General features: G+C 36.9%; 1 protein-coding gene across 5 annotated transcripts in view; it reads left to right on the forward strand.

Moving 5' to 3' along the window:
• WDR7 (WD repeat domain 7) overlaps nucleotides 1–14,065 on the forward strand; it is a 352,075-nt gene that overhangs the window by 153,801 nt on the left and 184,209 nt on the right. For all 5 annotated transcript variants that reach the window (XM_019463951.2, XM_019463944.2, XM_053902762.1 and 2 more), the window contains one exon: nucleotides 2,700–2,813. In XM_019463951.2, coding sequence (XP_019319496.2) covers nucleotides 2,700–2,813 — 114 coding nt within the window. The remainder of the gene's footprint in view (nucleotides 1–2,699; nucleotides 2,814–14,065) is intronic.

The following is a 14,065-nucleotide window of genomic DNA, read 5'->3' on the forward strand; positions in this document are numbered from 1 at the left end:
AGCAGATGCTCTTTATTAAGTGAAGAAGTTCATCTCTGTTCCTATTTTTCTGGGAGTTTTATTATTGTTTTTTTAAATCATGGATTGATGTTGAATTTTGTCAAATGACAGCTATGATCATATGCTTTTTTCTTCTTTAGCCTGTTACTATTTGGGGTTACATTGATTGGTGTTTGAATATAGAACTAGACTTTCATTCTGGAACTAAAACTCCATTGGTCATGGTGTATAATTCCTTGTGTATGTTGTTGAATTCTATTTCCTTACATTTTGTTTAGGACTTTTGAGACTATCAGCGATACTGATCTATAGTTTTCTTTTTCCTTTTTTTACATTTTCTTTTTTTTTTCTATCGAGAGAGAAACGATTTTATAACTTTGTTTGGGAAAAAACATTAATCAAAGAACCAGTTTCAGCATAGCTACCTCTTAGTCTTTCAGCTTTGGTTGGTTTGAGATCTACATGTTTGCTCTTTAAGCTCTGTCTCAAGGAATTGAATGCCCCACAGTTGAGTAGTTACCAGGCACAGCACAAGAACTTCATGGAGGGCTTGACAGTGTTGATACTCAGTATTGTGTGATTCCATGATTTTTCATGGTTATGTTGTGATATTCTGTGTACACACTTCTCACCCTGCCCTGAGGAACTCAGTCCCTGTAAGAACTTCATGGAGAAAGGATATTGGGGTTTGAAATCAAAGACCTATGTGTCCATACTGGTTCTGGAATTTAGTAGCTGTATTATAGTGAGCAATTACTTAACCTCTCTGATTAAATGAGATAAATTTAAATGGATTTATAAACCTGTTACTACAAATAATAGCTTCATTTTTATTATCGAATCCTTCAATTTTATAGGAAAGGAAAATACTAAAAAAGATTGTTACTATCTAAACTGTTCCTTGGGGCGCCTGGGTGGCTCAGTCGGTTAGGCATCCGACTTCGGCTCAGGTCATGATCTGATGGGTTGTGAGTTCGAGCCCCACATCAGGCTCTGTGCTGATGGCTCGGAGCCTGGAGCCTTCTCCGGATTCTGTGTCTCCCTCTCTCTCTGTAACCCTCCCCTGCTCAGGCTGTCTCTCTATCTCTCTCTCTCAAAAATAAACATTAAAAATTTTTTTTTCAACTGTTCCTTAATATCTTTTCCCTATTTCTCTATCATTTTCAAAAATTATCAACTATTAAGAAACGAGACAGAGTTTTCAGAGATTTGCATTTTGATTTAATAGGACATCTTTGATTTTGTGTTTAAGCAATAAATCTTTAGAAATGTGGCATTTACCTTATTTCCTCCCCTCTGTGGTTATTTTACTGAAAGCCATTATTAAGTAATTAACTTCACAGTATATTTTTGGCAATCCTCCTCCTTTATTTTAGAATCTTATCTTGAAAGCCCAACAACAAAATGATACCGCAGAAGAATGGCTTTGTCGTTTGACATTCATCAGGGACCACTGATGGACACTTTATTTTTGTATCAGAGCAGTTTTGAGCAAAGTGGTGGTTCTAACGTGGTATGTCCTCTTCCCCAAACTGAAGTCATTAGGCCTTGGAACTGTGTCCTGGTAGATTTAGCTCTGGATCATTCAGGCGCTTAAAGACTAAGATTTCCGTCTCTTGGTGACTTTGGTAAACCTGAGGCAGCAGGACTGAATTTCACGCAGAAACGTTTAAGTTAATATATGTTGGAGGAAAAAAAAAAGAAGCCCTTGAATATTTAGAGCTTTGATTTTTAAAATATTTTGATGGATACAATGGATGTAGTTATTGAAGTGCTTATTTAAAAGATTGACTAGAAGGCTCAATTCCTTAAAAAAAAAAAAAAAAAAGGAAAGAAAAAAAGGTTCAATTCCTAAAGTAACTTCCAGTGGTGAAATTTTTGTATTTCATGATTTAGTAATACCCGTTGAATAACTATATGAAAAATACTGAGATACCCTACTATCCATTGCCAAATTAGAAATAACGTAGTATATGCAAATTGGCAACAAAATATATCTTCAAAAGTGGAAACATAGCTTATAAGGAAAGACATTTGCCTCAGCTGGCAAGTTTCTCAGGTAATTTACAGAATGGAAGCTTCTGGCCCCGGATCTAGTTCGTCCGTCTGCTTCTGTTAGGTTTTTTCAGTGTGCTAATTATCAGATCTCCTGTCTACTTCCTCCATAGACAGTGATAGTGTCTACTTTGAGGTGGTGCATTTCAGGTGTCTTACATAGATCCAGAGCGCTTGCGGGCATTTCGGCCTTCTAGCCCCCAAATTGTAAGCAAACTAATATTAAAAAGAAGTAAACTTTTAAAGTGGTCCTTCACTTTTAGGGTTTTTCCCCCCCCTCTTTGCAGCTTAATTACGTCTAGATCACCTAAAATAACTGTAGTAAAAATGTTGTAAGGAATCAAGTAAAAATGTAATGTATTGAAGCATCCTTTTTCTGTTTTTCCCAGAACTGAGTTGAGTCAGTGTAGTTTGTACCTGTGTACATATATGCGTACAAAGAAATAGAGCACATGTGAATATTTTGTTCATTAATCTGTGACTCTTCCTAATTGTGGTGAATTGTGTGTGTGTGTGTGTGTGTGTGTGTGTGTGTTTTAATGTATTGCATTTGTATCTAGTAGGTAAATTAAGAAGCTTTAAGAGTTTGGGTGCACCTTTCTTTTAGTTTTTAAAACTAACCCTTGTGATTCCATTTGTTGTAGCTGGAGTCTCAGCAGAAGCCATGCAGACTATCGGCACTGCTCCTGATGCCCTGGGGCCAGAAGCCAAAGTCCAGGAAGAAGAGCACGACCTTGCAGATGATGACATCACAACCGGTGAGCAGGGACATCTTTCACATAATCTGGATGAGTTTTATCCAGTATTGGAATGTGCTTTTAGATTATTTGTAATGGGATTAAATATGTTGATGGAAGAGAGGGAAACTTGTATTGATGGAATGTTTAGTTTTATGAGACTCTTTAGTGTCCTTTTGATCTTGAAGTGGAAAGAAGCAGAAGTGTTTATTTGGTCTCCGTTTGCTCATTGTTGCTGTAACAATGAACTTGCTAGCTGTGCATTTGATTTCCTGGAGACCTTCTAATTCAGAGGCTGGGATCATTACTAAAGCCTTGAAACGTGTAGAGGAATACACCTTATGAAAGGTTTTGTAATTATAGGGTAAACTGAAGGATACCAAAGTTGTAACAGCAATGCAGGCTGTATAAGGAAACTTAATAGATATTCTTTGCACCTATATTATAGAAGTCGATGCTGCTTTTTAAAGTTATTTACATTGCTTAGATATTGAATAATCTTACCTATATTATTTATTATATAACTAAAGGAATAAAGTAAAATTTAGGAAAACTATATACCACGTATGGTTCCATATTCTGTGTTTTATGTTTATACATGTTCAGCCTATCTTTTTATAGACTTAAGTCAGTTTCAGTTACTGGATCTCCAAATGCATTCAGCTCAATTTCTTTAATGTACAGAGGATTAAAAACAACCTACTATAAATATTTTTATTGGTATTAAGAATGATAAACTTTTGATTTTTGTATAGATGGTTATTATGTAAAATCTGACCATAGAAATCCATAATTATTGTGAAGCAACAAATAGTAACTTAATAGTAATCAGTAATTTGAGGGGCGCCTGGGTGGCTCAGTTGGCCGAGTGTCCAACTTCCACTCAGGTCATGGTCTCACGGTTTGTGAGTTTGAGCCCCGCGTCGGACTCTGTGCTGACAGCTCAGAGCCTGGAGCCTGCTTCGGATTCTGTGTCTCCCTCCCTCTCTCTGCCCCTCCCTCACTCACACTCTGTCTCCCTCTGTCTTTCAAAAATGAATACACATTAAAAAAAAAAAAATAGCAATCAATAATTTGAAAGAAGCATGCCCGGAAAACATCAGTAAAACTTTCAGCAAAAACTAAAGAAACTTTAAAAAAAAAAAAAATGGAGGGAGGTTTTTAGCTCTTAAAGCTCTGTGTGGTAGGTTCTTTACTGTTACTACCTGAATGCCTTTAAAATTTTGTCACTGGAAAGAAGTTGAGGGAGCCTAATAATCTCCCTTGAAAATTTACAAAGCATGTAATCAACAACCTGGAGCCTTGTGCCTATTGCTGCAAATAAGTAGTTGACTAAATTGAGGCGCATCTGGTTTTCAGTAAAAATGCTGGTGGCCGTGACCTGCTACATTTTAATCCTTTAAATGTGTCAGTTCATTGATTGAAAACATTTCAACTTAAATGTAAATATAAACGATTTCATAAATTCCCAACTTTTCTGAAAGTCATTTAGCATTGCACAATTACGGATTTTGTTTCAGTCGTGACTAGAGGAGATGATTGCACCTGCAGATTTTTTTTTTAACATTTCTTTTAAGCTTATTTATTTACTTGGCGAGAGAGAAAGAAAGTGCAAGTTGGGGAGGGGCAGAGAGAGAGAGAGAATCCCAAGCAGACTCCACACACTGCGAGCGTGGAGCCCCGTGCAGGGCTCGAACTCACAAACTGTGAGATCATGACCTGAGCAGAAGTCAGATGCTTAACCAACTGAGCCACCCAGGTGCCTCCAGATTTTTTTAAATTAGTTCTTTATTCAGTTATCATTGCTTTTTAAAGTGTTATAGGTACGTTTTAATTCTCTGTTAATTTTAAAGGCCCTCTAGTCTATAAAAAGTAGTGGTTTAATGCATAGAAGAAAAGAAGTTGCCTTTGTAATAGAATAACTTAATTTGTACTCTGGAAAAAAAAAGCTTAATTTTTGAGCACTCAGGTGAGCATTATTAAATCAGTACACTGAAATTTTAAATTACACACCACCATCATCATGAGACAGCAAATAGCACATGGCTGTTCTTTTATTTGTATAAAGAAGCTTAAAAATGAAAATCTAGCTTGGAGAGTCAGTTAATGCTATTTAAACTGTATTTTAATCTGTAAGAAGTTAAGTTAAACATATGTGATGAATGGCTTTTATCAGTTGACTTACTCACTTCATGCCGTGGGTACCAGGGGCAAGAATGTTCAAAGAATTTAAATAACTAGAAAAGGCTTCCTTCATGTGTTGTCAGAGCAACTAGCATGTTGCAGCCTGTAGATCGTTTAGGTTACCTTTGAATTGCGTGACTTGATTAAGTTGTGGTATAGATTTTTGTGAAGGTTTAGAAGAAAACCATATTTCTTTTATTGACTAGAATTCTTTATAAATTACATTATGAAAAATATGGTAGATATGTTGAGAGAAACCTGTTTCAGGCACAAGAATCTTATTTTGGGATGAGCACCATTGTAGAGGACGAGTACTACAAAAGGGAAATCTGGCCAGTTTAGCCATTGACTTTGAAAAATCAGGGAGTTTTCTGGTTACTTAAATTGAATTGCTCTATTGTATCTTTTCACAAAATAAATGGAAAGTATATCAAGGCAGACCTACTTGCCTGTACTTGGAATGCTCGTTTGGGAGCTCTAGTTAGGCTGATACGCATTGTTATGTTAATATTATATTTGTAGCAATCTGTGACTTAATTCTTCAATTAACTTAATTAAACAACTGACCAGTTAAATAGGAAGTATAATTTAGTGCTTTGCTATAGGTAGAACAATTATGTTTGCAATTTTTCTCTTGGGTGAGAAAGAATGATGTATGAATGTTGTCTTAGGACACTGATCTGAGCCTAGCAGTCTTTGTTAGCGCTTGCCTTATAAAAGTAAAGAAGCATGGATAAAGCTTTATAAGTGTTAGCTATGATCAATTGGAACTAATTAAATTTATTTGAAATGAAGAGCCTTAACTGGAAGAGAACAGCTGGAAAAACTGGAAAGAAAAAATTGAGTCTTGATTGAGACAGTTTAAACCTTCACCCTGTCATTTAAAAAATATGCGGCAGCTTCTTTCCGTATCTTTCTTTTTAAAGCTAATATCTATTGATCGGCTCTACAAAGTAATGCCACTTTGCCTGGGTCAACCCACACGTTCGGTTTTACTTACATTCTGTCTTAAGGTTCATCAGCTTCTTTCCTGTAACCAAATGTTTTCAATTACACATCAAAGCTATATTAGCCATTTTCACAGATTAATACTGTTTTTATGTAGAAAAAAAATTAAAACCTACTTCATGTAATTTTTTTATATTACAGTGCAGCATGCATGGGAAAATGTACTTTCTTTTTCATTGGAATTACTTCAGGTTTTGCAATATTCTGTATATTAAACTCTGTTTTAACAACAGTGACATTTTCTTTACAGTGAAAAAGAATGCCATTGATTGTTTCTAGATTATAATTGCAGTGCCACACTAATATTACTGGATACTTGGTGTGTTTGCTTTTATTTGTACAGGATACTTTTATTTTTAGTATTATAATTTAAATGTTTATTTACGTATATAGTCAATATCTGTAAATAATGTATTGTTTTCCTTACAGCATTAAATAGGTCCTAATTAATAGAGTAAATCTCACTAAAAACTAACAGAAAAAATTTAGATAAGTTACAATCTTTTTTTAAGGTAGTTAATTATCTCTATATACTTTTTATCCTGATAAAGGATGACATTCTGAGTGAGGATGCAGCTATATGTCCCCTAAATGTTGCATTTTAATACATCCTACCCCTAATTGCAGTTAAAAAGAATTTTGGAAAGACTCCATTCACAAACCTGCAATGGATTCCTTTAAGAAAGTCACTAAAGTCTTCTGAGGGTCATACTGCAGTGTCCTGCCCCTGGTTCAATACAGCGTGGACACACTGACCATATAACAGTGGTAAAGGGTCAGAAGTCACTGACATTGTCAAAAAGAAACCACATGATAGTAGATCAGTGGGACAGTTGACAGATTGAGCTGCTTACAACAAAAGCAGCAATGAAATGTGGATTCTGATAGGTGTGTTGACTGTATTTGTTGTATTTCTTGTAAAACGTAAAGTTAATTTAAAAGAAAAAAAGAGAGAAAGAGAGAAATGCGATGGAAAAAAGAAAGACTAGGGAAGGGTATGAGCAATTGAAAGTAACATCCATTGACAATCAACTATGTACCCAGCCCTTTACACTTGACTCTCCCATTTCTTTGAAATGGATACTGATATTTCTGCAGATAGATAGATAAGGAAACAAGCTCAGAGAGTTCACTTTTAAAGGGTCCCGTCCTTAAAGTGATAGATCTGGGACTTAAAAGAAGTCCTGTCTGACTCCAAAGCTTATGTGTGGTTTTAAATACAATCCCACACTGCCTATTATTCTTAAATTCTTGAACTTTGGCATCTTTTTCTTTTCAAATGTGAGATGTCAGTTCGCCTTTACTGCTTTTGATATCAGACATAAGCCTGATAATTGCTGGATATTTTATTTAAAATGCAAACTTGTTATTCTAAATTTAGACCAAGAGATTATCTCCTTTAGAAAAAAATCATCACAGGGGCGTCTGGGTGGCTCAGTCAGTTAAGCGTCTGACTTCAGCTCAGGTCATGATTTCGTGGTCTGTGGGTTTGAGCCCCATGTTGGGCTGTGTGCTGACAGTTCACAGCCTGGAGCCTGCTTTTTGGTTTCTGTGTCTCCCTCTCTCTCTGCCCCTCCCCTCCTGGCACTCTGTCTCTCTCTCAAAAATAAATAAACAGTAAAATCGTCACATATTCTTTAAATGTTCTTTTTAAATCTGTTCTTTAAATTATTTAGTACTACTGTAATGTAAGACTGTAAACATAAGTATTTATTACTAAATATTTTATTGCATACATGTAAAAGGAAATGCTTACTGTTCTGCCTAGCTTTTTGAAGTCATCAAAAAGTGTGGATTTCTGGGTGAAATACATGGCTCCAAGTAATTTACATTTCTATACTTTTAATCAAGGGGAAGAAAATGTGAATTAAAATTTTGTTTAGCGTTTAACACTTGGCTTTAGTTGTATGTTGATAGGGAGCAGAGTATTTATAAATGTAGTATTTGAGAGTTTCTGATAGGAATATTAAAATACAGTCCAAATTATGGCTTGTAGTCATTCACTTCCTTTCCTCATACTTCCCTCTGGGTGATTGACTTTCCCGTTTCTTTGTTTTTAACTACCACTTACATTAAGCTAATAACTCTCAAATCTGTATCTCCAACCTAGACTTTTCTTCTGGACATCAGATTAATATGTCTTCCTGCCTGAATGTCCTCTAGATATCTACTGTATATTAATTTATAGTTATCCAAAGACCTTTTTATACTAAATTCATATTTTGTAGTAGCTAACATTCTGAAGTCAAAAACCAGGGCAGGGATAACAATTTAGAACAAATGACTTACAATTCTCATAGATCTGGTACAGTTTTTTTTAGACTGTGAATTATAAGTTGAAGAATGAAAAAGGGAAAAGGTGCAATATAAAAGTCTTATTCTAGTTTACTGATTATAAGGCCTCTGGCTCTATGCTTAGAAGGTGTAGATACTAGGTATCACAACACTATTTCCAATAGTGTTCCTTACATACCAGCAATTTACTTACATACATTTACTACGTCTTTCCTATTAGGTAGTATGTGTGTATCTCCTTAACCTCCCCCCTTCTTCTTAATGGGTGTTTAATGACTCAAAAGCATTTGTAACAGATTAGTGAGGGAATACAGGCTCATTTCTAGATAAACTGTCTCCTGATATTTTGAAAATGAAACTTGGAACAGATCTAAGAACATAATTATCTCTGTTATTCCCATTTAAAAGTTTACCTTTTTCTCTTGGAAAACAACCTGTCTTCAAAATTAGGAAGAGGATGCGATTCGTTGCATTTGAATGAGAAAAGATATGAAAAAATGCCTGGGAAAATGTGTTTTGTAACTTCAGTCTCAATGAGGGGTGGAAGGTGGGATGCGCCATCGTGAGGTGCGCAGTCAGAGAAGCAGATTCTGACAGCTCTGGGGAGCCCCCTCCGTGGTCTTCACCGACCCGGGGCTGGAGACGTGCTTATGCATGATGGCGCTGGTTTCTTGTACCCGTTTTGGTTGCTCTCTCTGTGGTCCTGCTTTTCTTCCCTCTGTGCTGGTCTCTCCTGTTGCCCCGGGAGCTGTGCTGCCTCGTTTCTGGGCTCGTCTCTGTCAAAAAAACCAGAATCTCTGGTGGACTTCTTGGAGCCAGGGGTATCGGTGAACCGTTGTCCAAGAGATCCCTCTGGGGCCTGGTGGCCCACTGCAGGAGAAGCAAGGTGGCTTGTATGTTGCGTGGGGAGATGCTCACAGGAAGGAGAGAAATGCAGAATTTTCCCGGAGGCCAGACGTTTGAACACATGCCACTGAGGAAGTAGAGTGTGGAATCATGTTGTGTGTGACGGGGTACGTACGTTTCGTGGCGTTCCTCTGGGTGTCTGCAGTCAGGCACTTAGCGCTAAGGAAACTTGCCTTTTATTGCCCATTGAAATTTTAATGTGTTCAAGATTTAATGTGCCCAAGCCTCTATTTAAAGGCTTGGCCTGGGGTGACTTGCCTAAGAAAAAGTGCAAAAGGAAAAGAGGCAAGAGCAAGGACAAAAGATGGCTAACGAGTACCATCTGAACGTCTAGTTTCTCTTTAAAATTTTTAGACTTTTAAAAATGGGAAATCTACAGAGCATCGATGTATTTTGGCCAAAGACGTGATTGTGCATTTAAAAGAATTATGTTTTGTATACTTGAAGTTTGCTAAGATAGTAGATATTAAACATTTCACCACATAAAGTATCATAAAGAATCAGAGGAGCTATAACAAATTACTTTAATCAGCTGTCGCATTGGCACTGAATCTTTTATAGTGAGAAAAATAGCACTTTGTGTGTGTGTGTGTGGTATTTCCTCTTTGCATATAATATTTTTGCAAGGGGTTGGTCAAATAAACAGTAATCAACACCATCTGAGCAAATTCATCTAAAAGAACACATTTAAAAATCAGGGACTGGGGCACCCCGCTGGCTCAGTCGGTAGAGCACAGGATTCTTGATCTTGTGATTGTAAGTTTGGGCCCCGTGTTGGGTAGAGAGATTACTTATATATATATTTTTTTTAACATTTATTTATTTTCAAGAGACAGAGTGTGAGTGGGGGGCAGGGGGAGAGAGAGAGAGAGAGAGAGAGAGAGAGAGAGAGAGAGAGAGAGACAGAGACAGAGACAGAACCGGAAGCAGGCTCCAGGCTCTGAGCTGTCAGCACAGAGCCCAGTGTTGGAGCTTGAACCCACAAACTGTGAGATCATGACCTGAGCCGAAGTCGGACGCTTAACCGGCTGAGTCACCCAGGCGCCCCGGTAGAGAGATTACTTAAAAAAAAAAAAAAATTACTTTTAAAAAAAGATCAGGAATTTAAAGTAATAACAATCATAACTCACTAGCATTTATTGAGTACCTAATATGTGTCAGGCTATGCTCTAGGCTCTTTTTAATCCTCACAAGTAATTGGAATAAATTTTCATGATCAATTCCATTTCACAAGAGAGGACAGTGAGGCACAGAATGGTTAAGTAACTTTCTACATAAAGCCCACAGATAGGAAATGGCAGAATTAGGATTTGAATCCAGTCTGTTTTCTTCTAGATCTTATGCTTTTGAATAGAACTATTTATTCAGGGGCGCCTGGGTGGCTCAGTTGGTTGAGGGTCCAACTTTGGCTCAGGTCATGATCTCGCAGTTTGTGAGTTCAAGCCCCACGTCAGGATCTGTGCTGACAGCTTACAGCCTGGAGCCTGTTTCACATTCTCTCTCTCTCTCTCTCTCTCTCTCTCTCTCTCTCTGCCCCTCCCCTGTTCATGATCTGTTTCTCTCTCTCTCTCTCTCTCTCTCTCTCTCTCTCAGAAACAAATAAACATTAAAAAAAATTCTTTTAAGTAATTTATTCAAATCAAAGTCATTAAAAAAAAAAAGTCTTAGGGGCACCTGGTTGGCTCAGTCAGAAAAGCGTGCGACTCTTGATCTTGGGGTTGTGAGTTTGAGCCCCAAGTTGTAGGGATTACTTAAAAATAACATCTTAAAAATATCTCTTAAGAAAATAAAAGAAACACATGTATTTATTATGACATATCAGTTTCTCTTTATGAGCTATAGATACCTCTATTTTAATTTTTGATCAAGTTTAATATCTTATGTGATGCAAGGAAATACTTAATATGTGAAGAAAAATTTCCTATTTTCTTAAAAAATAAACAGATAATTAGTATAGGAAGACAATTTTATATATTTTCTAGACAAAGTAAGAATTATTTTACCTTTATATGAAACCACACACATTAATATATCAGCACATGTACAGTATTAGATCACAAAAGCTTAAGGTTTGATTTTAAGATTTAATATTCTATATTCTCTTTGATAAATTTAGACTAAATAGGAAAAAGCAGAAATACTTAGTTGGTTAAGAAGGTAGGAACTGGTTTTTTTGTTTTGTTTTGTTTTGTTTTTTAAAAAAAACAACATTTTCCATGTGAGTGAATAACCTTCAGGATGAACTTAACATTTGGCCTTTGTGAGCGGTGTAATAATACCTCACGGATAAGAATGAATTGCATTAGATTGTGGCACACTATTATATTTCTGTATATTACATGAATTGCCCTTATAATTGATATCAAACCCATATGACCAAAAGTTGTAATTCACAAAAGTAATGACAACAATGTCTCATAATTCACAGGCTTGATGTCATACCTGTGAATGATTACTTTTACTGTGCAAACCATGTTAAAGGGGAAAAACAGGTTTTAAAACGGATGTGGGGTTTGGAACGGTTCTTCTTCCTGATACTTTATAATCATTTTTAGCACACAAATGGATAATTAAATTGACTAGCATCCTTGAGTTTCCCCATAATTTCTTGGATTAAAATTTTGAAGCATAAGGTCTTTTACTCTTAATTTGAAATTTTTCATCATCAAACAGAAGTATTTGAGGTGAAGACAGTTATGAACCTGTATGAATTTCTCCTCTCGTGATGTATAGAAAGAGGAGTTCTCTGTCATAGGTAGGATAAAAATCAAGTTAGAATATTTCATCTTAAAACAAAACTGTGTCTCCTAAATACAGATACGTGGATTAAATGGAGCGAACCTAAAATAAAAGGATTCCGGGAAACCGAACCAGCTACCCTTGTATTTATCCACCTTGTATTTTTCTGTCACATTATAGGGAAGATGTGGTAAAGCAAACAGCTCGTTGAGAGGCTGATGATCTAATTGGAGAGAGAGGCTGTGTGTTCAGCATAGTTGCACATATACTTGCACATACGATAGACTTTAGGTTGGAGAATTCCAGGCACAGGGGAAGAGTTAAAGGTAGGATTTACATAGGAGGTAAGCCTGCAATCATGGCAGAGGAGGACAGACTATTAATTTAGATACTGAAATGAAGACTTTGACAGAGGCTGAGAATAGCCTGGCTGGTGGTTTTGAGCACCTACTAGGTATTGAGCCACTTACTAGACACTGAGCGTAGAATGAAGATCGTGCTCCAGAGCGCAAGACTGATGATTGGCTGTGTTTGTTGTTTGCTGGGAAGTTTTTACTTGAAGAGCTATTGATCATGAAGGTTTGGGGTACCTGGGTGGCTCAGTTGGTTAAGCGTCCAACTTCGGCTCAGGTCATGAGCTCATGGTTCATGAGTTTGAGCCCCGCATCGGGCTCTGTGCTGACAGCTCAGAGCCTGGAGCCTGCTTCAGATTCTGTCTCTGCCTCTCTCTCTGCCCCTTCCCTGCTCATGTTCCATCTCTCTCTCTCTCTCTCTCTCTCTCTCTCTCTCTCTCTCTCTCTCAGAAATAAACATTACACTCTTATGTGGATCCTGAGAAACTTAACAGAAGACCATGGGGGAGGGGAAGGAAAAAAAAAAGTTAGAGAGGGACAGAGCCAAACCATGAGAGACTCTTAAAAACTGAGAATAAACTGAGGGTTGATGAGGGGTGGGAGGGAGGGGTGAGTGGGTGTTGGGCATTGAGGAGGGCACCTGTTGGGATGAGCACTGGGTGTTGTATGGAAACCAATTTGACAATAAATTTCATACTAAAAAATAAACATTACAGATAATTAAAATTAAAAAAATCATGAAGGTTTAATAAACCCATGTTACCATGATGGAAAACTGAACATCTCATGTTTGTCTAAGAGAGGATCTATAGGTTTCGCGGAAACAAAAACAAAATGAAACAGAGCCAAATCAACTAGATGACAAGCTTGTCTGCAACAGTAAGTATATATTTAGAATATTTTGGAATTAATATGGTTGCAGCATAGGATCTAGTATCTCACTGTGTTCAAGTCTCAGCTTTCCCACTTATTCACTATGTGGCTTGTCCAAGTTACTTGACTGTGCAATGCCCCCGTTTTTTCACCTGAAAAGGTTGATATGAGATTTAAATGAGATAATGCATGTGACCTTCTTAGCAGAGGAACTGGCACATTATATTAAGTGCTTGAGAAATCTGTGTGCCCCCTTCCTTGCTTCCTGACCCCTCATTGTCACAGCCATTATTCCTAGGGATTTGTTTTTAGTAAATAGAATAAGAGTTGTAACCAACTTACAAATCATTTATAAATCAGTTCATTTAGATGACTTAATGATGATTCTATGTAGTTGGTCATTACTCCCAGGGATATCAATTTACTAGACAATTTTATACTTTATATATAGAGAAAAAGCTACATCCAAACTTGCATGCAAGTTTTCAGAAATTTCTAAACACTGGCTCAGGAAATATTGATGAATTATTCTAATTTCTTAAATGCTTTTATATAGGCTTATATTTCCCACATTTATTTTCTGAATTGAATCTTACCAGGAAGAGTGAGTCATTTGATGAAATAGGACAGTCTTAAAGAAAAATATTTTTTTAATGTTTGTTTATTTTTGAGAGCAAGAGAGAGACAGAGCATGAGCAAGGGAGGGGCAGAGAGAGAGGGAGACACGGAATCTGAAGCAGGCTCCAGGCTGTAAGCTGTCAGCACAGAGCCTGACGCAAGGCTCGAACTCACGAACCGTGAGATCATGACCTGAGCCGAAGTCAGATGCTTAACCAACTGAGCCACCCAGGCGCCCCAAAGGAAAATATTTATTTGTACTTAGAGTAGCTGAGGAAGAGTTAATTTGCATATTTA

The sequence above is a fragment of the Panthera pardus genome, unplaced genomic scaffold (assembly GCF_024362965.1).
Source record: "Panthera pardus isolate Hobbes unplaced genomic scaffold, ASM2436296v1 HiC_scaffold_15, whole genome shotgun sequence".
Classification (NCBI taxonomy): Eukaryota; Metazoa; Chordata; class Mammalia; order Carnivora; family Felidae; genus Panthera; species Panthera pardus.